The sequence below is a fragment of the Esox lucius genome, chromosome 12 (genome assembly GCF_011004845.1).
Source record: "Esox lucius isolate fEsoLuc1 chromosome 12, fEsoLuc1.pri, whole genome shotgun sequence".
Taxonomy (NCBI): Eukaryota; Metazoa; Chordata; class Actinopteri; order Esociformes; family Esocidae; genus Esox; species Esox lucius.
Window position 1 is genome coordinate 25750172 of NC_047580.1, and position 24342 is coordinate 25774513.

Here is a 24342-nt window from a genome sequence, read left to right on the forward strand (position 1 = left end):
TGTTTCAGTGTATAGTTAGCAATAGTACTTTATTTAAACACACAACCAACCCTAAGCCACAATACTGAATGACAAGACCAACTGGCTGCAGCAAACATAGTATAAAATAGATTTAGGTTACATTTTTAATAAATCTTTTAATTCTTTTAATGTCAGAAAGACTGATGCAAATTCTTCCGAAATGATGCATGAATGATCTTACACATATCCGTAACAAATGACCATGTACACATTGTTGACAAGGGAATAACAAGGCAAAGTGCTTTCAGGATCAATTGCATTGTCAAATAAACAAATGGCTTGTGGATTTGGAGGAAGTGGGGAGTGGGTGAGGGTGTCTGTCTGGCCAGAGACCCAACTGCTTATTTTGTCTCCTATTCACATGGAATTGAAGCCCATACAGATAGGGTTACAAAAGGAAAAACAGGTTGAGTGGATGTTTTTGAAGGCATACCACATGAGGGAAACAAAACTCACCCTCGTACAGAATATAATATATGCAGAACCGGACTCCCCCATGAAAACCTATTAACTCTGCATCTACGTATGCAATTACCACGCCAACAACCAGTCCAGGAAGCTGTAAACTAACTTTGAGAGACTGCATGACAAAAATGGGAAAATCGTTTTACATCTACAGAAGAATCGAGGGCCTTTGTTAAACGCAAACAGAAAATGCCAATGTACTCAATGTAATGCATCCTAAGGGTGATGAAGGGGTAAAAGATGATCATAAATAACCCAGTCTGGCTTAAGCTCCCAGTGGTATTTTGTTGTATAAATGCTTTTCATAAATAATTTCATGTTTAAACACTATTCTACATAAAATCAAGCACACTTCATGTTCAATTATAATTACTCACGGTAATATAAAAAAAAGGTTCCCTGTCTTCTGTGTATACACTGTAGATCTGTATGTCAAAATAAACGGAGTTTAGCTCAAAGCTGCAACTTATAGGAGGTAGGGAAAAATGCTACTACTGAAAGAATTGCAAACACGTTTATTCACATCGATGATTCCATTATATGTATCAGCCATTTGCTGAATTTAGTGAGATTTGTAGCAACCGAGGGGCGTCTTCTTATTCGTTGATGGGTCATTGTTGAATTCATCCATTTTTAAAATGGAGCTACATCATCCGTCCTGTTGTCATTGTCGTCACTGATCTAGAACATGCTGGTGATGGCATTTCTACACACAGTAGAATAATAGTTGCAGGTTTGTAAATGAGGTAAATTAAGAGTTAAATAAGGTATTCTTACATTTGCTGGCAAACAAGTTGGGCCTATGCCAGATGTCAAAGATCCTACCATTCAAGAGCAAAGCAAAACTATTTTTTGTTACCCAACAGCAAAACTCGCAAAGAATCGTTTGGAATGTTTTGGCGGACAAACCAATCTCCTTTTAAAGGTGCATTGAGAAACCATCTGATTGTAACCCTGTAAGCCCTGATTCTGACTCCTTCCCCTTTCCTGATACGGGGGCCATAGTATGTACAACAGGTAAGCCACTGATGAGTGAAACAGGCAACTAACGGTAACCCGTAGTCTGTTTTAATCAGTTCACATTCAGTTCGGGTGCTGCAGAACGAACATAGAAACAGCAGAGGGAACACAGAGCACAGGGACTGGAATGTATGCTAAAGCGGCTGCTACCCAGGCTAGTGAAAAAGGTAATTCACAACCAATATCATAGGGCTTCCAACATGTACAAGTCAAAAGGGTGTGTACAGTAGGCACACCTCATACCCTAGGCACTGAGCTGTTGTTACTGGTGAACCTCTTATTTGCTACTTTTGCATTTCCATTGTGAGCGCTATGTCTGATGTAGACAGGCCTGCTTCTTTGCTCAGACAAGCACATGGTCAACACTATAAAAACCTTTAACAATTAGAGAAGTCTAAAATTGTTTTATTAATATAACCTGTGGGTCACCAGCAAATGCCTCCCCATTTATCACACTGATAAACAGTTTACATGTACAGTGAAGATCAGAACAGCTTCAGAAAGTTTCCTGAACTGTGCAAGCTCAAGTTAAATTGTGAAAGATGCACACGTTTAAAGATTAGTTAGGGGGAATGAATGGGCTGTATCCCTTAATGTTTTTTTTTCTTCAGAAAACAAGATAAGGCATTTCACAACTTCTTTGATCCACTTAATTCATGGCCAGAAAACATTGAACTTGGTACAGAGGACGATGCATACGCACACACTAAGACGTTCCAGGAAAACAAATAAAACACATTCGAGGAGATTGACTCCATAAAATACCATCCAAACGTCTCTATAACAAACACACTGTTATTCAGTCAAATGGTTTTGTGCATGGTCCCTCTAAGAAAGCAGCTCTGATACTGGAATATCAATCACAACTCTGAATGCAATTCCACATTCTAGATTCTAATAAGCGCCACTTCTCTGGATGTGAAACATCAAGCAAGGAGAGGTTGCAATCCTACTGCTTCATCCAGGAGAGAGTATGTTTATTTTGTCTTGTTTTTTTGTTTGTTTGTTTGTTGTTGTTTTTTTTTTTTACACTTGAGGAAGCAAAACGATAAATAAAGAGGTTTATTGCACTCGTCTTTCAGCTATTTCAAAAAGGAGGTCAGCATAAAAAGAGATGCTTCATCACACTCTAAGGCTAATATAAGATAATGCAAGTTATATTACACCACTTCAACAGCATGATCACACTATTAACACAGCACACTGCTAGGGACCCTGACTATTCATCAGTCTAATACTAAAAAACACTACTGTCAACAGTTACAAACAAATTATTACTTTTATGTTCCCGAATATGATTTTACAACTTGAACTATTCTGTACAGCTAGCATTTTTTTTTTTTTGAATTACCAACACATCAAATTGGACAAAACAACCATTTAAATTGATATGCTCAGACGTCAGAGAAACTACAATTACTGGTACAGACTATCCAACCCCATTCTTTCCTCTTTTCATGACCACCTAATATCCGCAACATTGAGACATCATTGCTTGGAGGTGCCATCAAAAAATATGGTTCCATCTTTGGATTTGTGCTTTCAAAAGTTACCCCAATATTGGTTTATTCAACATTAGGTAGGATTGTGTGCAGATAGAACAATTAGTCACCATAAGACGGAACTCACGCTCAGAGATCCATAGCATGCACACAAAATAGGCCAAGAACTTAAACAAGTGCTGCTTATTATAGTTCACATCAAAGGTTGAGAATGTTATTTTCAGAGAGATGCGCCCTTCTGTTCCTTAACATTTTGTCATTCATAAGGCTTCCGGGAGGTATAAATGGAAGACCATGCCGTAGATACAACATGAATTCAGAAACACGTAAAAGGCACCACACCAATCTGTCCTCCATGTCAAACAGGTCCTAATGATGGAAAATTACCAAGGATAGAGGGGAAAATGTGACCACAAGCATTAGTGACACTAAAAAATCTCCTATATTCACTCACCCACATGCACTAATTTGAGGTGGTAAATAATTACAGCGTAGCACCCCGAAACCCCAATTAAATTTCCCCTGGAACTTAACTACACCTTTCTACTCACGTACCACAAATCCCATAATTTGGTGTTTAGAATAAAACTGACAATAGTTTATAGTTAAACTTAAAAAGTATTTTTGTCCTTTATTTTCTCCAACTGGCATTGAGGTACTTAACAGCGTTATTTGGTTTTGGAGATTACAGTAGCTAAAACTACACTGGAAATAAGTTATAATAAAAAATACAAAAAGATTCTCTGAAACACACTAGGAAATGTGGCAAAATCCCCGAAACAATCGACAGCCTTGAGGTGTGCCCAACATCGTGTGCTTCTAGACCCCCAAAATCTGTGGGTTTGTCTGAAGCATCCTACTCCCTATATAGTAGATTGCTGTTTACCATTGCCCATAGTGGGCCTCCATGTAGGGAACAGGTGGATATTTGGTACACAGCGCATAACTGCAACATCAGAGATTTTAGTTAGTCCCACTAAGAAAAAAAAAAGAATTGAGGTTTTACTTGTAAAACAAACAAAACAAAATGATGTAGGTACAGCAAGATACTGGTTCCTTTGCTTTTAAAGGTAAGGCTCAGCTGTGAATGAAAACATTATATAATTGCCTTCAATGAAATATACTTCAAGTATGAATAGGGGCATCCATCGAGGTAAATCTATTCCCTGTTAACCATCCATCTGCAAATATTAAAAGAGTCAAATAATCACAAACCACATCTTACAAATAAAACTAATGATTATTGCCTACACCATGAAGACTTTTTTTTAATACATTTTCCCCCTACAAAATATGTCCAATTATACAGATTAAATCTTGCATCAATTTTCCTTCTTCCAGATGTCTGTTCTTGGACTACTTTCAACCAATGATTGGAACTAAGCGTTGCAAAAACATCAGCACCTGTGTACCAGCAATGATTACAACTCTTCTTCCCTTTTCTCTATTATTTATGGGAATCACAGTAAGAGTCCAGACAGTTCTTTTTTCACTCACCAAATATGACTAAAGGCAAACAAAGGCTTCTATGGCACTAAATGGGTGTAGCTAGGTGTATATTCCTTTTCAAAAACATCAGTTAATGTAAAACATTAAATAAAATGAATGCAGCTACAGTGTAGTTTAACTTCGTGGTTACAAAGTACAGTAAGGCAAGCTCAATGTTGGTAATAGAGATAGATGTTCAAACTCTCTACCCTCCTGATTCCACTGGCAATGCATGGTTATGAATGAAATGGGGGTTTATAGGCTAGCTGGATGTCATTGCAGAGAAACTACCCAGAACAGGAAGACTGAATAGGAAAAGTAGTTAATGTTGCTTCAACAGTCAGGAGAAAATGAATAGTCTTGTTCCAATTTAACCCTACATTCACATTTGTCAGTAAATTCATGGCTCAGATTTATTGTTAGTCTGTACATTGCATGTTCTACAAATCCATTAACATTTTATCTGTGCAATTTGATTCCAATGTCTTTTGGCAAGAAGGGCCCTGTGACCAAAGATTTTCACGACTAATTGTGCAAATCTTTAATTGGCATCTACAGAATGTCCTGTTGGATTGGCCTGAATATAAATGGCAGCACCATACAGCTGCTCAGCATCACTTTCACATGTTCTTTCTACAAATGATCCTTTCATATACGATTCCTTATATGAAACCCAAGTGGGAAATAAAAGTCCTCTTTACTGACATTATTTCAAAGTAAAAATGATCATCTGAAACTACTTTACAATGTGCTCTCTGTCTCTCATCATTTCTTTGCATTCATAGACTTCCGCGAGGTGCAAACACATGCTGGGAAACTGCCATCTGCTGGACAAGTACAGGCATTGCAAGACAGAAAAAAAGCCGACCTGACCTGAATGATTGAAGTAATCGGTGTCTCTGGCTGCATTTACACAGGCAGTGAAGCAACAGTATACAATCCTAGCAACATTTGTCTTGTCTGTCAACTGCACCTCTTTTAGCTACAACGCATACGGATGTAAATATACATATGCGTTAACAGGGGAGGATGATCTTAATACTGGCTGAAATGGTATCAACCCCATGGAAACCGTGTTTGCTACGATTATATCTTTTTTCCTCTCCAGTCATCGCTATGAGCTGGTCTTCTCCAATTAAGCTGCTACCAGCTAGCTGCCTTTTACATAAATGTCCATGTATTCAGGAGTGATCACACGCACACAAACATAATGGGCAATCTAAAGGGTAATTCCATCACTTTTAAATGCAATTTCCATTATCTCCATTACATAACTAGTGTTTTAAAGTGAACAAAAAATAATGTTTTGTTTACAGAAAAATATAAAAGTCCTATTTCATGCTGATTTCCAAACTCTGAGCTTTGACGTTGGGGCAGCCAGAAAATACCATCCTTCTGGTTAGAGACCTGCAGGTTATCCCAACATGCCCCCCCCCCCCCCCCACTGTAATCACAAAATCATAGAAACAAGCCATTTTAAACACTGGTATGGAGCTGCAGATAATGGAATTAAGGTTCACTGGTGGCAGGCTTGCCTTAAAATGGAACCGTTCTGTATACACACAAAATAATGTCAATATGATATGCCTGTTTGTTTGCAATCCAAAACTTAGAAAACATCAAAGACATTACATCAAAAGACAACAGACTTCCCTTTGGCCCTCCTCTACCCCAGACAACGCAGACCACTGATGCATAACACTAGATTACTCCAGTATCATCATGATGTTCCACCATCCTCCTTGTCATATACGACTAAGGCAGGTCATTTAAGCGCTGTCAGGACATGATGATGTGGTGCAGGGTGAAATAAATATGGGAATCTGGGAAATGTAATGGTTCTCTGATGATTTCATGTTAGTGTAAAAAAAATATTCAATTAGGTCAGGCAAAGAGCTCCAGTGGTCTGATACAATCATCTACAATGTATGTAGTACCATCAGACGATATAAGCTACATACACAAAAATAATTCTACAAACCAAAAAGGAATTGTAAACTTTTTGGCTTTACTATTCCAGAGAATCTAAAAACAGAATTACAACTACTGGCCACAAGTGTAACATTAGTTTCCTCTCAGTCCTTTCCAACAGGCTAAAAAAAATTCTCTCTAGTCAGTCATGGCCTCTGTTGAGACGTAAGAACAATCAGGCCTAACCCAGTAAGGTTTCTCTGCTTAACCGGTAGGTGAGATACTATGGTTAGGGTTATGTCATGTTATCCTGCTTCACACTGCCACCATGTCATATGGCTCTAAAGGCAATTAACGAGATGCCAGAGGCAGTCAATTGCATTTTTACTTGGCAATGAGAGAAACGCCTGGGTGAAACCGATGTCAGCCATTACTCTACCATAGGTCATTCACGTGCGTATCAGTACTCAAACAAATAAAGTGAATATTAAACAAGATTTCCAAGGAAACAAAGCCCTTGAGACTATGATTGTCTTTTTGATATTGACAAGAAAGTTAATAGTTCTTAAATTATACAAACACAAAAGAGCACTCTCAGACAAGCAATTTAATCTCATACCAGAACCGACTATTGTACCAGTGTCAATTTAGAAAATAAGCATTCCTCCTCGAAGGTTTTGCGAATGAAAAAAAAAAAAAAAAGGACAAATCAAATCTATTGAAATGGCTTGTAGGATTATCAAAGAGGTACTCAGAATTCAGGAGAATGTGCTCAGAATACTAGAGGCTTCAACGAGGTACAATGAGGCGTGCTCCCAAAGACTGAAATAATCAAGACCTCACTACTTCTATTCTCCGTATCTAGCCGTTCAGCAGCTACAAAATTATGTATTGAGGTATCTCAAGAGCAATCTATCATGTTTCTCTGTACAGTACATCTCAAATAAATATATTTTTAGCCATAGCAGTGATGATCACCTTTGGTCATAATTTGTTTTGTACCACATTCTACCTTAGTAAACACAGAACTGTGTTGTAGACAATACTACTGCATTGACAATAAACAGATCCTAAAATGCCAACCTGTGCAGTATTCTCCTTCACGGAGACATGCTTACATACTCACTTTTCAAACTTTAGCAGCTCTATGAAAATTCTCCACTATGAAATGTTAAACAATTTGAGGCTAGAGGTTTAAATATAGGCTATTAAAGTAGGTACATACTATAATCCTTTTGGAAAAGTCAGAATTGTTATATTTTAGCATTGCACTGTTAGGCAGGACTTTCCTGGGTATGGTTCTTTTATCAAGTCCTATACTCTACTTTAACCCGTTTGATCATTCCGCTTTTAGAAAAAACTGTGCATTCCTATACAAAGCCACTACTACTCGTCATTTCAGATATGATGTAGAAAAAAAGAAGAAAATGGAGAAAAGAAGTGACCACAGACTAAAAAGAAACAAAAACGTGGGTAAACAGTGCTTTTAGCTGTCAGTATTTGTTTCTGTGCTGACCTACTAAAAAAAATAATAACATAGTAAAAAGTACCTATTTGTGGGACATTATTTAAAGGGATTGATGATTTAGGGATGTTGTGGTTTGTTATTACCAACCATTTTGGGACAAACAGCAGTATTCCGTTGACCTTACAGAGAGAGGTCAATCTCTCACCATGTTAAGCATGAACTACCACAGAGCTAGGATAGATGTCGTGTGCTCTATTTGCATATAGGTTTGACTGCACTTCAGGAGAAGACCACGCACGCACACACGCACGCACGTGCACACTCACACACAAACACACCGGCATGTGGTGGAAGTGTAGGACGACCTCACTCGGACAGGCATCCGTCCAGGCCCACGGCGGCGCCGTGGCGGTCTTTCACGTAGCCGTGGTGATGGCGGAGGCCTCCGTTCGGCCGGGGCGTGCAGGCGGCGGTGATGCCGCAGTGCTTCAGTAGGTTGAGACCGGGGGAGATGGAGGAGGACACGGAGGAGGAGGAGGCGGGGTCTAGCTGGGGGAAGGGTTTCATGGTGGACAGGATCAGAGCCAGGCAGTCGGCCACGTCCTTGTTGGGAGCGCAGGCCAGAGCCGGAGTGTGACCTGGGTCGACAACAAACACACCGTCAGGCCGGTGACACCGGGAGCCCACTCTAAATGAGCCACCGTCCCGGAGCGGTGAACGGTCCAAAGAACAGGACCAAAGCCTCCCGGGATCCGAGCCCAGTTAGCTGCCCAGTGGTTCACATTAAGGCGTGAAAAATTAAGCTCTGGTTTTGGGGGGAGGGGATGACGTGGAAAGGTAGATTAGTGTCTCTCCTACCCTCCTCGTCCACTGCCAGAACGGTGGCCCCTCGGCTCAGCAGGGCCTGAACCACGGTGGCCAGGCCGTTGCGTGCTGCCAGATGTAGGGGCATCTGCAGGGCGGTGTTGGTCGCATTGATGAGTGTAGGGTTATGGATCTCTCCTAGAATCAGCAGGGCACACATCTCATGGGCCTGTAAAGGGGGTGGGGGGGGGGGACGTCAACAGTCACCATCAGTGCGTTAGGTCACTCATCTCTCCGTCCTGTTTCTGTCGGGCCTCTGTGACACGGCGAGGGGTTTCACCTTGCTGCAGGCCAGGTGCAGGGCGGTGTTTCCATTGTCATCCAGCAGCGTCAGGTCAGCCTTGGCCCGGTGCAGGAGGATGGCTAACAGAAATGACACCGGATTCATGTTAACACTTACAGCAAGTCTTCCTTTATTCTTGTTCATAGACTTAGTTGAAGAGGGAGCTCATGCGTGACTCAACCCTTGCGCGGACCGTCGACTTACCCACGGTGCCACTCTGTCCGTTGTCGGCGGCGACCATGAGAGCAGAACGGCCGGTGCCGTCCACGGCGTTGATCTCGGCCCCGTGACGTAGGACCAGCTGCAGCCCCGCCACATCCTCAGCGCACGCCGCGGCATGGAGGGGGGTCCTATGGAAAGAAACACCCCCACAGCTCGGTCACGCATGGCCGAGAGGGGAGACACCAGCGGAGAGGGGGGACACCAGCGGAGAGGGGGGACACCAGTGGAGAGGGGGGACACCAGCGGAGAGGGGGGACACCAGCGGAAACAGGTAACACAACGACAAAGAGCTCTCCAGACTCACCTTCCTTTAGTGTCCCTAGTGTTCACCATCTGCACTCCAGATGATTCCAACAGCATCTCGGCAGCACCACTATGGCCATTCATTCTGCAACACACAGCCAGAATCCACACAGATTCACCAATGCTTCCCCACACGCTGAGCCACTGGCACCGGCCCGACAGCGCATCACTGGGTGCTACACCAGACGTTAGAGTACAGAACACTTACAGGGCACAGTGCAATGGGGTGAAGGGGTTTCCCTCCGGAATAACGTTTCTACAAGTTTTGTGTTCAAGTAAAACCTCCAAACAGTCTTCATGCCCTGAAAGAAAAGAATGAAAATATGTTTTAAAACACGCACAGGGGATGTGAGCTACCAACGACCAAGCTACGAAACGTAAACGTCTCTCCCCATTGACACCGTCCAGGCCCTTACTGAGGTACCGGGCGCTGGCCAAGGACCTTACTGACCTTGGTAGGCAGCCCAGTGTGACGGAGTGTACTGGTCGTGGTCCAGAAGGGAGGCCAGAGGCTGGGAGCGTGTGGTGGCACGCAGCAGGCTGGCCAGGATGTCGGTGTGACCCTGCGAGGCGGCGTAGTGCAGCGGGGTACGACCCCAGCTGTCCTGACACAGGCACGACGCCTCGTGGTCCAGCAGGGCCGTCAGACAGTCCTCGCGGCCCAACGCCGCCTACGGTCCAGGGGCAGAGGTTACACACCGTTATCTCAGACTATTACAGTGCCCCTACCGGGCTAGGAGCAGAGCAATACAATATGACCCAGCCAGGCTGGGAGTAGAACAGTACAATATAACCAGCCCAGTGCTTATAGCCTGTTAAGAGACACCCACCCCTCTGTGCAGAGCAGTCCTGCCCCTCTTGTCCTTGGCGTCCGGCCACGCCCCCTTCTCCAACAGCAGGTGGACACAGGCAGCATGGCCCCCCAGCACGGCCAGCATCAGAGGAGTCCTGAGGAGGACCACCGAGGAAGACCACACAGTCATTTACATTACAAACCAACCTCAGCTGTACAGACTGCTAGTGGGCGGAGACAAAAGACCACTCACTGTCCCCGTGTGTCTGTGACATTGGTCAGGTCCGCCTCCTCTCCGCTGTCAACCAGCATGTGGAGACATTCCGTGTGGCCGTTGGCAGCTGATATGAAACATGGATTAATAACACAAATATGACCTCGTTCGTTCCTAACAAATTCTAGCAGAAAACATCAAACAATATGCAGTCAGATTTCCCGTGTACAGGATCATAAGAAACTTCAGACCCCTTTCCTTCAAGATCGGCCCACCGGGTTCATCTTTTGTCGTGACCCCCTGCCCAGATACAGTATGAACGGGTAAGTGTCCAGACTTAAAGAAACATGATGTGATCAGTACCCGCGACATGCAGAGGGGTCCACATGTGTCGGTTCTCGTTGAGGATGCAGGAGGCCCCCTGGGCCAGCAGGACCTCCACACAGCGGGCGTAACCCTTCTGGGAAGCCAGGTAGAGCACGGAGCGGCCAGAGGCATCCTGCACATCCACATAGGCGGCGGTCTCTGTCAGCACACGCAGGGCCTGCCAGTGGCCATTATCAGCCTGGGGGGGGGGCACAGAAAACCGCTGTTTGGCTTCCCTTTATGACCACAGCATCCTCGCCACACAACACACAAGGCACGCCATCTCAAGCCACGGCGGGCCGGCTGAAGATCTTAGGAATGAAAAGCACTTACAGCTAAATGCAGTGGGCTCACTGGAATGCTGCTCTCAATGTCTCCCAACGCATTAAAAGACATTTCCAGGAGCTAGAGGGACAAAGTCACGGCGTCATCAGATTCTCCCAGGTCCGGGTGAGGAAACGACTGACCTGAATGTCTCCGTGGCTATTTAGGGCGAGGACTCACCAGTTCCAGGTTCTGCTTGTTGCCGTGCGAAGCGGCATAGTGTACGGCACTGTAGCCTTTAGCGTTCACCAGGGAAGGGTCAGCACCGTTGTCCAACAGATGCTCCAGGCAACTAGACAAACACAAACACGACAGACAAGGAGGTTGTCATAAAAGAAACACTAATGGGTTATTCAAGCAGATATTCAGTCAGTAGGAAGAGGCAAAACCGTTTGGGGACAGTGGACATAATAAACATACGGAATGATGGTTGCGGATGGTAAACTCACAAATAGGACTCCTTTGCTCCGTCCTCCTCGCTCTGAAGAGTCCCAGGGAAATGTCGGTCCATACTGAAATTGCAGATTGAACATGCCAATGCAGAAACTCAACCCGGAACTATTATTCCTAAGTATTTCGGAGAGAGTTCTTGACTTCCTCCTCTAATGTTTGATGAACAGTGTATGGGCGGTGCTTGACTTCCGCTGAACCAATCCAGAGGGCTACACCCACAACACGATCAAGAGCTCAGTGTTTAGGACATTTTAGAACTACGGAATGAGAGACCAGCAACCTCCCACTTCAACGTGGCTTCAAACGGCCCCGTTTATTGTGGGGATTTGACTGGCAAACACCCTAATCCCAGACGGCTCCTGCACCCTCCCCCCACACACACATCAAGCACTGTCTGTAGGCGTGTCCCTACCGGCAGAAAGCCTGGGAGGCAGCAGAGTAATGCAGGGGAGTGCAGCCTGCAGCGTCTGGCTCGTTCACCTCAGCTCCAGCACTCACCAGGGTCACAGTGCACTGGTACCGCCCGTTAGCAGCTGCGTAATGCAACGGAGTCCTGCGAGGGGAGAAGCCAGCGGAACCATTACCAGTGCATTCATTATTAAACCCCATTATCCGTTCATAATGGACCCACCGAGGCAATTAAATCAATTGTAAAGCCTGTCTCACATTAGCTGGTGCCACAGAGAACTCACGCATGGCCGGCAATCTTAAATCACCCACTTCTACACAGCACGTTCAGACCCAACCCAGCCGGAGTACAAACACAGAACATTTTAAGAATCACAGGCCATGACTCACCTTCCCAATTTGTCCCTCTGATTCAAGTCCGCCCCGCTGCTTAAGAGCAAGTTCAGACATTCAATGTTCCTGTCGGAAGTGAAGTGAGGAATACCAGGGTGAGAACGGGCAACGCATGAGTGCATCCAGTAGTACAAAGGCTCAGAGCTGGTCCGGATTCGGAGTGGGACCTGGTCTCTTACCCTCCAGAAGCAGCGGCGTGTAGACAGGTCCTTCCAAAATTGTCTGGCATGTTGATGTCAAAGCCGGCCGACAGAACATGCTCCTTACTCATGGATGAAACAATACTGTACAGCTGACCTGAGGGGAGAGGGGGGGGCACGTCATACGACCCTCCGTGGTTCAGGCGGTAGTGTATACGCACGGTAACGCACAATCTGACAAGTACCAACCTGAGGAGAGGAGCTTGCGACAGCAGTCTGAGAAGCCGTAGAGCACGGCGAGGTGCAGCGGAAACATCCCGTGAGCCCCCGGTCTGGCTGTGTCGGCGCCGTTGGTCATCAGGGTGCTGATCAGCAGCTCGTGGCCATACTTGGCTGCGACGTGGAGGGGGGTATTGCCATACTCATCCACACTGTCGATCTCTCCGCCTGGGAACAAAGAAGAAAACTTAGCTTTCCAAGATCAGGGGACAAGTGGGATAAGACGTGCGCGCCAAGCATCACCACAGCTGTTATTCAGTCAGAGGATTAGTCGCGGTCACCGTTTTGGATGAGGATCTGAGAGCGAGTGAAGCGTCCGTGAATGGCTGCCATGTGTAGGGGGCTCTTCCCCGCTTTACTCTGGAACGGGGAGAAGAAGAAAAACAGCATACTAAATTACTAGTCTGGTAGAGAACAGAAACACAGTCCGTCACAGGTTAAAGTTGCTGGTCTACCATCACTTTTGCCTTTTAGATCATAATGGATGCGTTTCCAATGACAGGGGAGACCTGATCCAAGATCAGCTTTCCCAAATCACTGATGCCTTCTGAACACAGGCCCAGACCTGCTGGTTGACGTCGGCCCCGTTGTTGACAAGCAGTTCCAGGCAGAGGGCACCGTTGGTGGACACGGCGGCCAGGTGCAGTGGGGTGTAGCCATTCCTGTTGGGCTGGTTGACGTTAGCGCCGTGGTTCACCAGCTCGTTGGCTACAGCCTCCTGACCGGTGTAGCAGGCCACATGCAGCGCAGTGTTCCCAAAGGCATTAGGGTCATCCAGCTGGAAAATCACACAAGGCATGAGTTAGCATTAGGCGCTTCTCGTCATGGCGACATGAGGGATGTCAGATAACGCTGCTCCACCTGCTTTGGCTGTCTTGAGCATCCAGCGTTTACCCATTCGGACTCACTCACCTCGGCGCCGAGCCTCAACAGGAACTTAACGATGTCAATGTGTCCACTGGCAGCGGCAGCATGGAGAGGGGTGTAGCCCTGCTTGTCCCTGCAGCCCTTGTCTGCACTCCGGGACACAAGCAGCTTCACTACCTCCAGGTGACCTGAAAGGAGACATGTGGGAGAAGCAGTGTTTCAGAAAGGGAGAGAACCCGGTGTCCTGAGGAAAGATCCGGTTTTAATGTCAGCCTCTAGTGAAGAGTACAGACATACAGTCCATTCAACTTAAAAACAGGACTTCTGTATTTACAATCTGTATTTCCATCCCGTATAGTGATGACTCTTCACGACATTCAGATTGGTTTTGTACCGTACCCCGAAAGAATGGTGCGAAGTGTTTTTCCAGTGCAGAGCCAAACTCACCTAAGTATGCTGCCCAGTGGATTGGCTGTCTCTCTTTCTTATCATTGGCACTCAGGTTTGCCCCTTTATTCAGCAGCAACTTCACCATCTGAGGTCAAGGTGAAAATATATAAATATAATATATAAAGACATTACTTTTTCATATGCCTGCCAAACTGGGTCTGTGTCAAAGGCATCTCATTAGACATTCTGATCTTTGACAAAATGTTTTCTTAGAAATCATACTGAATGGGGGGGGGGGGGGGTTAGACAATATGTCCATCCCTCGCCTCTCACCTCCATGTATCCACTCTGAGCAGCGTGGTGCAGGGCCGTCCTGCCAGTGCGGTCTGCTATGTTAAGGTTGCTCAGGTGGGGGAGTAGGGTCTCTGCACAGCGCGTGGCTCTGTTGGCAGCTGCGACATGCAATGGTGTCTGCCAGAACTTGTCCCGTGCATTGGCCTCTGCTCCCTGCCTTAAAAGTAGCCCCACTGCCCTCTGGAGAGGGAAGGAATCAAACTGGGCTAGAGAACACACTCCTTGACCACAACCAAACAAACAAAGTACCAAATGGTCTCAGGCATCAATACAGTGCTATATAATCATAACATTAGAGAGAAGACCAAAATGGTTTACTTCATTCCGGGAGGCAGCAGCCCTGTGCAACGGAGTCAACCACAGATGGTCTTTAGCATTTACATTTGCACCTATGAGAGAGTGTACAAGACAAGGACCAATGAGACAAGTACGGTCATTTATTTGAAGTTGCAGACGCTAGGGCCCTTTCATCTTATTTCAACACCATCAACCTAAATCTCAGCATGCAAAATGAATTAATAAATGGAAATTGCCAATTAAGTTGTTGCTATATTATAATATTTTTTAGTAATGCTCAACCTACCCATGTCTAACTACAAAAATTAACAACCAGAGTAAGCTGGTATCAGAAATCCTTATTATAGCGCATTTTGAGGTGGAACAACCCCACTTAACCAAACTGATATAACTGCAAGTAGACCAAAAACCACCTTTTACTTGCACATAGTAGGAAGTCGTTAGAAGTACCAGTGGTTGGTCCATTATAGTCTCAATTACCTGCATTAATTAGGAGGTCCATTATATGGACATCCCCCAAACAAGCAGCAGCATGTAAAGGCGTGCGGCGCTCTTGGTCCTGGGAGATAAGACAAAAATGCACCATTTATTAAGATGCAACATCCATCATAGCCAACAACAGGTATAATGAAGAAATGCTGCTGAAGGAGTATAGAACTAGAGATTCACTGTTAATTACATTTTCTATACATACACTTTGGGTTTTAGGAAAATACATAGAAACAACCACATCATATCTTGGAAAAGGTTCCACTCCTATAAATGCAATAACTGGAGACATTTGTAAATACAATGAATCCCATGAACAGGGGCTAGTTTTGCGGTACCACACATGCCACAGACATACCAGTGCATTGACATCATCTTTCTTGTTGTGCAATAGTAGTTTAATTTCATCGGCATTCCGATTGAAAACCGCCTGGACCAGTAGAGGCTGAGAATCAGACAATAATGTCACACTGTTAGCAAGGAATGATAACTAGTAAATGGCAAAGTCAAGTGAACAGTTTGCAGACATCATTTAGAACCGGCATCAGGCCGCGCCGAGGTTAGGCTAAAGTTAGCAAGCTAGCAATTATTATACGATATTTTGCTTGCAGAACAGATCATTATTTGAATAACAGGCTTTCAGGGAAATGATTTGAAAACACTGGATTAGCTTACTAGCTGACAGTCTATCAGCTATCGTTAGCTATCCAGTGAAATACAGTAACGAGGTAACTAACGTTGAAGACTACCTTCTCTGCTAACGTTAGTTAGCATGCTAGCTAATACTAGCTAGCTCACCTGGTCTGTAATGTTGAGTACTCCCATCTCCCAAACTCAGCCAGGACGGAGCTCCTTCATTAGGGGGAAAAGGCGAGGTATATTAATTGATTGTTTTCATTTTCTTAAGCAAACCCATGTAGCTAGCTATCTGCTAGAGACAGCTCTCGGTCTGTGTTGCTGTCCTCTGCTTGATGTTTGTTTGTTGCTTAGGATTTCGGCTATCTTGCACATGCGCAGTTCCACGGTCTCAAGGGGAAAATCACTTATATAAAATGCACTTGAGAATATTATATCTAGACTTTTTATATAATTTTATGACAAATCATGGTTACCTCCCAGATATGATATTCTGGAATTGGACTACCAAAGAAAAGCTAACCACAAGAATGGAGTTTGCGTTATGGCTTCAAAATAAAAGTCTAAATGACGCAAAAGTATTAAAAAAGAAAATAATGCCATATATGGAGTAGATGAAGATATTTTAACTAAACACAGTAATTCGTAACTTTGACCAAACACATTATGAAGTAAAACGTTGCACCACTGTCATGTTGATTTAAGCCTTTAAACACCATTCGAAAGCAGTTCCAGGCTTCGGTTGTTGCAAAAGCACCTTCATTGGCATAACCGGACTTAACCGATTCTCTTCCGTCTACAGTAGTCTACTTTCGTTTTACCACTAGAATGCGCTCAAATATTTATAACCACTAGTACCACTAGTGCTTCTATTATGAAAAGTTGTAACCTGGAAGTACTTTTTTGGTTTGCTGGTTCACTCAGTATTTATCTTAAAGATCATAGAAGGTCGATATAGGTTTGTCGTCGTGTCAGATAAATCTAAACCGGTAATGTATTTACTCTCAGCGACCAAGGACATCGAGCTTTGAATTAACAAACGACTTCATGAACGTTTTAAACGATTAACGATATAAACGCGGCCCTATTGGTCGCGTCTTCTTGTAAGTGAACTGAAGCTTACCCACCTAGCAACACCGTCCGTAACTTATTGATGCCGTGAATTAAGTTGGTGAAAAGCCCATCCGAAGTGAGCAAAGATCATTGTTTTAGCAGATTTAGTCTACATATTCGGTTTCAGTGGTCCCGGAGGTTCTGATAGTATTAGGCTACTATTTTTGGTCAATAGCCTGACCCAAAATACAATGGCAGCCTCAGCAACTGCCCGGCGAATGCCAATGGGTGTGCGGACATTTAGTGAATTACTAGAGATTGCTGTCGGCTTGGGTCGCTCACCTACTCACACCGCGGGGTCAAGAGAACATACGAGACAGACCATCAGGTATGATAAAACATTTTATTATCCGTATGTGACACCGTGGACTTATCCTGTGCTGTGTACGCATATAACATGGGAACCAATTCGCATTTACAATGACCAACTGCAAGACAACGCTTACACATATACAATCTAGGACACGATGTACAACGGAATATCCAAGAGGTCAATAAATTAGACAATTTAAATTGAATGATAAATTAGTTATGCCACAGGAGGTTATGCAAATATACAGATAAATAAGGTGAATCGTTGCTCACCATATGAAGTGGTATACATATGTGTTAGGTTATTAACAGGTGCAGTTCGTATCAGCCCAGACAGTTCGTTTTTCAAGGAGTAAGGACTGACAGAATTGTAAAGCTTGAGTCTATTGTAACTCAATCCAGACGTTTGCAACAAACTCTTAGGGCAGGTGTCTTTCTTCTGCTTAACTTTATGTACTGGTACAACTGTTGAGAATCAGAAATATTTTTTATTGTTTAACTAAGTTAAACAATAAACAAACAAAGAATCTGTTCTGGCCTGTTGGTGCAACAATTTATACAAAAGAAATAAGAACAGTGGACCGATCCTAAAAACAGTTGACTGAACAAGAAATTACAAAAAAAAGATGAAAGGTTTGAATTTTTTTTCCAGTTGAGGGTTGTGTGTGTATGTGGAGAGGGGTTATAGATTTGTCCAGTTGAGGATTGTGTGTGTGTATGTGGGGAGCAGGCTATAGTCAGTTTGCTTCCAGGGGCATGATCATGAGGCCTACTGCTTTAGGAAAGAAACTGTTCTTGTGGCAAGAGGTTTTGGCCCTGATAGACCTCAACCTTCTGCCAGAGGGGAGAGTTCTGAATAGTCCCTTTCCAGGGTGAGAGGGATCAGCCCCAATCATTGCTGCTCGCCTCCGCGTTGTGGAGGTGTGTAGGTCGTGAAGAGATGGCAGATTGAAGCCAATCACCTCTCTGCCAAGCGGATCATGTGCTGCTGCCTGCCCTTGTCTTTGGTGGTGGCTGCAGCGTACCAGACAGTGATGGAGGAGGTCAGGATGGACTCTGATGGCAGTGTAGAAATGCACCATCATAGCCATGTTGTCCACAGACCTGTTGGCCCTGTAGGCAAAGTGCAGTGGGTCGTGATGGTCTTGAGGTGGGACAGCACAAGACGCTCAAAGGACTTCATAACCGCAGAGGTCAGGGCGATGGGTCTGTAGTCATTAAGTCCTGTGATCCTTGACTTCTTGGGGACTTGATGATGGAGGACTTGAAACAGGCCAGGATGCAGCATGTCTCCAGCGAGGTGTTAAAAATGACAGTAAACACAGAAGAAAGCTGATCTGCACAGTGCTTTAGGGTGGATGGGGAGACACCGTCAGGCGCTGCTGCTTTGTGGGCTTTCTGTCTCTTGAATAGTCTATTAACGTCCCCTTCCAGGATTAAAAGTTCCATTGTAGTGGCAGAGGTGGGGATGATTGAGATGGGGGATTGTGTATGGGCCCTGGTGGTGGGGAGGCTGGTGTTGATGGCTGGACACACAGGGAGAAGGGATGTTGTCCGGACGGCCCTTTTGTCTTCTAAATCTGCTGTCGAACTCATTCAGGACGTTGGCAAGTTGCAGGTCATCAATGGAATTGGGGGTTTAGGCTTCGAGTTGGCAATCTGTTGGAGGTCTCTCCAAAAGGAAGCAGAGTTGTTGGCTGGGAACTGTTTTAATTTCTCTCCATGCAGGGACTTGGCTTCCTTAACTGCTCAGTCTAAATTTTCACCCACTTGGGTGTGTAGATTTCGTTCATTACAAAGTGGGATTGAAATTAATTGAATTGGGATTTGTTTTGTAATCAATCTCTACAAAATGTGATTACATTTCATGATAATAACTGTACAGAAAAAAAGGTGTAGCCTAAACTCTCTATATGCAGTGTATTTACCACCCCTGAGTAAATAGGCCTACATCTAGAAAACCCGTGGCAGTTAAGTCTTACAGGGTCATTTTCAGCTTTGTGCAGCTGGGTTGTGCAATATTTTATCCATTATTCTTTCCAAAATGGTTTATGCTCAGTGAAGGGGTGCCTGGGGTCATGACTATACAGCAGTTCTTTCAATAGATTTTTAAGGCAAAAATGTAATTTGGCCTGTCAGAAACATTCACTGTATTCTTGGTAAGCAACTCCAGTGTAAATAATTGCTTTCCTCCCTTGAGACTGTGGAACTGTGCATGTGCTTGAAATAGCGTGGAATCTACTAACATCTAACAGAGGATTTGTTGTGTTCATTTGACATTTGTGTTGTTGTTGCAGTAGTTAGCGCCTTGCATACATGTTTTTTGGAAGGATTGGTAGTTACTGATGAAACCACGGTTTGAAACTGAGTGGTGAATACAGTGGATTAAAATGACCAGTGAGGACAAAATATATTTTTGGAATATTGGACAGAATCTGTCACCCTCGCTTTCTGTATATGATGACTATGTCGATGATTTAAATATTTTTGGCATCATTCGTATTGGTTTGCAGCCTTGGTGTGTGTGATTGTATTTAATTGAGTGTCACAGAGATACTTGCGGTGAGCACATACTTGGCTATTGGGGTCTGTATGCCAGCTCTGCCAGACACAGCAAGTCACCTGATTTAGTGATGCAACAAGGCATGTAGCCATCTGGGACTCTCAAAATAGAGCATAGTTCATTCTAAAATATAACGGTTGACAATGAAACCTGTAGAGGTATTTCAAATTGAAACTGTGGGGGTAGCATACTTGAAGTGTAGCTTGTCCTAAACATTTTAGAATAGACTATTACTGTCAAGTCTTGCCCCTGGTGGCAATAGACACAGCTCAAAGAAATGAAGGGAACACGTAATTGCCAGTATCTCCTTTGTGCATGGAGGAACTGGAGGAGCAATGCAAGAGCCCTTCAATATGACCTCCAGCTGGCTACTGCTGACCAGACTGTCAGAAACATGAGGGCCTGACGTCCTCTAGTGGGACTTGTGCTCACAGCCCAGCACCGTGCAGCTTGATTGGCATTCATCAGAATTGGCAGGTCTGCCCTTGGCGTCCCGTTCTCTTCACAGATGAGAGCAGGTTCAAACTTAGCACATGTGACAGATGTGAACGAGACTGTTCACCACAGCATCTCCAATATGCTGCCTGCAACATCATCCAGCATGACCAGTTTGGTGGTGGGTCAGTGATGGTCTGGGAGGTATTTTCTTGGAGGGCTTGACTGCTGTTAGGTATTGGGATGAAATCCTCAGGCCCATCGTCAGACCATACGCTGGTGCGGTGGGCCCTGGGTTCCTCCTGGTGCAGGACAATGCCCGGCCTCATGTGGCCAGAGTGTGTAGGCAGTTCCTGGATGACGAAGGCATTGATGCCATTGACTGGCCCTCAGATTCCCCAGACCTGAATCCAATTGAGAACCACTAGGACGTTATGTATTGGGGCATCTGACGCCGCCAAGTAGCGCCACAGACTGTCCAGGAGCTCACTGGTGCCCTGATCCCCCAGGACACCATCTGCCGTCTCATCAGGAGCATGCCCAGATGTTGTCAGAAGTGCATACAGGCATGTGGGGGCCATACACACTACTGAGTCACATTATGAGTTGTCGTGATTAAATTGGAAGTTGGAACAGCCTGTGATTTCAATTGTTTATTCAGGTTTTCGGTGTGAGTTCGAATCCAGACCTCAATCGGTTGGTGATTTTGCTTTCCCTTGATCGTTGTTCTGTTTTGTTCTCAACAAATATCACAATGTACAGTAAAGATTTTGATCTTTAATATATTTTGTTCATTGAAACCCTTGATTTTTTTGAGCAGTGTATTATTTCTGCTCCGACTTCAATGAAATGAAGTCGGAGATGTCACTCCAGTGTTTCTAACATTTCCTCTTCTCCGTCTCTCACTGTCCCATCAAGACACTTTTCATCATGTGGCATTGTAATGACCAGGACACCCAGACTGCTTTGCCACCAGCAAAAGATGGACTCAATGTCATCAGTTCCCCTCAGCAGAACCTTCATGGGCTTCACCAACAAGAGGAAGGAGTACTCAGAGCGGAGGATACTGGGGTAAGATGCTACCATCCATGAAAGGACATGTATTACAGTACTATGTAGGCACTGGCAGAAAGGAGAGTTTAAATGCATAGATTAGGCAGAAATGTAGTACTTTTCAGAAGTCCTGGATGGAAAATGATCCTCTTGAAAATAAGTGTTTGAACACCTTGACAAAGATGAGTAGGATGACATCAAAATACCTGAAGTGTGCTAATAGAGGTTGGTAAAGACCTATCCCAACATACTTGCTGCTGTCATTGAAGCTAAAGTTGCATAAGGGAATACACCCTTATGCAACCAAGAAAATGACTGTTTATTAGTTTTTCAATTGTATATTTTTTGTTTACAAGATCTGATTTAAAGGTGTAAAGGGTATGATGTCATTTTTCATAAGGGTGTGTAGATATCATCCACTGTATACTCAAGTATCATCCTTCTCTAAACTTAAGAGTTTTCTAAATCCATGCTAAATTGTTTGTTTGAGAGTGGGCTTGTTGGTCTTCCCTCTACCAAATGAGTGAACAGGTATCCAATCAAATAACATTTTTCTTTCTGAGCCAAGTCAACTTAACCATTTTTGTGTTACAGGGAGTGGAATGTAACCTAAAGCAACTGTCAGGAAGAATGACATTGTATGAATTTACTTGTTTAAGTTAATGTTACATTTGAAATTCCTTGATATTTTTACATTAAGTTGTGTTGGTAACTGATTCATAAAAGCAGTAAGGCATGCAAAGCCAGTGCCATGCTCCTTTGTGTTGAGGCAAACCATGCCATTTACCTGTAACTATATTAATGAAGTTGCACTGATCTTTCATTGCTTAGCAATGTGGCTTACAAACCTCTCTTGCTCTGCTGCTTTAGGTATTCTATGCTGGAGATGTATGAAGTGGTAGCCAACGTAGATGACTACAAACTCTTTGTACCCTGGTGTAAGAAGTCCGAGACCATCATGAAGAGGGCAGGCCACTCCAAAGCCCAGTTGGAGGTGGGCTTCCCACCCATCGTTGAACGATATACATCCATGATCAGTGTGGTGCGTCCCCACATGGTTAAAGTAAGTCCCTTCTGCGTCATTCCCTGTAACTGTCTAGGTTTTGACATTTCCTTCTCGTTCCCTTCTGACCCGGGTTATCCACAAACCAAGATTTCTTTCAACCCCTTTGTGGTCACAGTTTATATTGGATGATATACGTGATGGTCGTTGTTTTATTGGGTAAAACAGGATCCGAAATAAGTTTGTCATTGGATTGTGTGCTGTCAGGCCGTTTGCACAGATGGAACACTTTTCAACCACCTAGAGACGATATGGCGCTTCAGTCCAGGCATTCCTGGTTATCCTCGCACCTGCACTGTGGATGTCTCGGTGAATATGACTGCCCCCGGCTCTTCCACCTCGTCTCAATATGTCGTGCTGTCTGTTTCTGAATCTGTATCTGTGCACTGAGCCCTCTTGCATGTAAAGGCCGATCAGTTATTTCCTTTATAAATGTACGTATTCTCTGACCCCGTCATCTCTGATTGGTGTTCTGCAATCTCCTTCCTTTCTGTCTAACAGATCTCGTTTGAGTTCCGTTCCCTGCTGCACTCCCAGCTAGCCACAATGTTCTTTGACGAGGTGGTCAAGAAGAATGTGTCCGCCTTTGAGCGTCGGGCCTGTAAGCTCTACGGCCCGCAAACTGTCGTCCCGCGGGAGTTAATGTTCCATGAGGTTCATCAGACATGAGGTCCAAACCTTTCCGGCCCCTTCAGCCTGGCTGTCCCCTTAGCACGTAGCTGGAGCGACTTGACTCTACACCACCCAGCCCCACCAACCACTTCTACTCTCCACTACGACCCAGACGCCGCTAGCCTGGTTTCAGAACTGTGCCGTCTTGCCCAGTCCGATGGTCCCTCTTATTGTGACAGACAGCGACTCTGAGATCAGCTGATCTGCGACCAGGCTAATCTGTCAGTACTGTACCCTCTTCATATTAAGGACCAATCTGGCATCTACCTCTTTACGAGGGGTTACTCTTCTACACAGGACCCTTGTTGCAGTGATGAGTGTGCAAGAGCATAGCAATGGCCACTTCACAAATTGGAATACATAAAAAGAAAAAAGAAATCTGTGAATGAACATAACTTAAAGAATGATGTGGACAACTTTGAGTCTAACATACAGTTCTATGGGCTCAGGTTTCTGAGTGGGAGCAGATTTGTTACACTTCCAGTACTTTGTTGCCACATTCTAGTCCTCTAATTATGTCAAATTCATTTGTGTTTAACATTTGTTTTAATTTACAGTATGGTTTATGCCAAGAATAGCCTTTTATTTGTTTTTAAGTTATTGAGATATTATATTATACATATTTTTAAAATTGGCATATTTTTAAAAAGCTACCTGCTTTTCTTCACCATTTTGTCCGCAGAGAGAATGTTGTCCAAGAGTTTTTTTTTGTTGTTCTTTTTTTTTTTTTGGGATAGAAAAAATATTTTGCACATTTTAAGTAGTACTTTCAATGTTGAGCAACCTAACTATACTGTGATTAGGGTTGGCATACTGCAGGTCACATACCATTTGAAAAACAATGGATTTCAGCAACCGAAGAATAGTCTGCATTTACCAAAGGACTGTGTCATATGTTAGATGCGGACAATTCCTATTGTTGAGTAGGTATGTATATATGGAGATAAGTACCTTGAGTATTCTGTAACGTGTGTCAAGGCGGGCTGCTTAGAAGGTTCATAAATTAAACCAGTTTTATTGCAATAATTATTTATGCATGAAAGATATGGCTACCTGTGAAGGACGTTTTCTTTTGTGTGTGCTTTTGTGGATGTTGAGTGTATTGTAAATAAAGATACTATAGCTGGAATTGTGAGTCCATCCATCCATCTTCTTCCGCTTATCTTGGGCTGAATTGTGAG

General features: G+C 44.1%; 2 protein-coding genes across 3 annotated transcripts; one reads left to right on the forward strand and one right to left on the reverse strand.

Moving 5' to 3' along the window:
• Positions 1-12: 12 nt before the first annotated feature.
• Positions 13-16486, reverse strand: ankrd52a (ankyrin repeat domain 52a). The gene is made up of 26 exons (XM_010890563.5): positions 16113-16486; positions 15673-15759; positions 15306-15384; positions 14847-14917; positions 14508-14708; positions 14232-14319; positions 13830-13972; positions 13483-13695; positions 13199-13277; positions 12888-13085; positions 12678-12795; positions 12496-12564; positions 12110-12250; positions 11694-11756; positions 11425-11536; positions 11254-11325; positions 10918-11119; positions 10594-10681; positions 10378-10495; positions 9999-10218; positions 9756-9849; positions 9549-9632; positions 9227-9372; positions 9020-9102; positions 8734-8908; positions 13-8513 (listed from the first exon to the last, which is right to left on the reverse strand). Exons 1-26 carry the CDS (start codon positions 16137-16139, stop codon positions 8242-8244), a joined length of 3243 nt encoding a protein of 1080 aa, XP_010888865.1. The 5' UTR covers positions 16140-16486; the 3' UTR covers positions 13-8241.
• A 354-nt stretch (positions 16487-16840) lies between these two features.
• Positions 16841-24290, forward strand: si:dkey-190g6.2 (coenzyme Q-binding protein COQ10 homolog A, mitochondrial). 2 transcript variants are annotated; one of them, XM_010890561.4, is made up of 5 exons: positions 16841-17391; positions 21292-21444; positions 22297-22489; positions 22697-22798; positions 22991-24290. In XM_010890561.4, exons 1-5 carry the CDS (start codon positions 17255-17257, stop codon positions 23156-23158), a joined length of 753 nt encoding a protein of 250 aa, XP_010888863.1. In that variant the 5' UTR covers positions 16841-17254; the 3' UTR covers positions 23159-24290. The 2 variants fall into 2 exon arrangements, with proteins under 2 accessions (XP_010888863.1, XP_010888864.1); XM_010890562.4 differs by lacking the exon at positions 22697-22798.
• The last annotated feature ends 52 nt before the right edge of the window (positions 24291-24342 follow it).

Bases quoted from the DNA above. Each gene is read 5' to 3' on its own strand.
- ankrd52a (XM_010890563.5), bottom strand. From the start codon at position 16,139: ATGGGAGTACTCAACATTACAGACCAG. The intron at 13,973-14,231 runs GTGAGTTTGGCT...GTCTCCTTTCAG, and splicing joins CCACTGGGCAGCATACTTAG to GTCACCTGGAGGTAGTGAAG. The intron at 10,496-10,593 runs GTGAGTGGTCTT...GGTCCTCCTCAG, and splicing joins GTCACAGACACACGGGGACA to GACTCCTCTGATGCTGGCCG.
- si:dkey-190g6.2 (XM_010890561.4), top strand. From the start codon at position 17,255: ATGGCAGCCTCAGCAACTGCCCGGCGAATGCCAATGGGTGTGCGGACA. The intron at 17,392-21,291 runs GTATGATAAAAC...TGTCCCATCAAG, and splicing joins CATACGAGACAGACCATCAG to ACACTTTTCATCATGTGGCA. The intron at 22,799-22,990 runs GTGAATATGACT...TCTGTCTAACAG, and splicing joins CCTGCACTGTGGATGTCTCG to ATCTCGTTTGAGTTCCGTTC.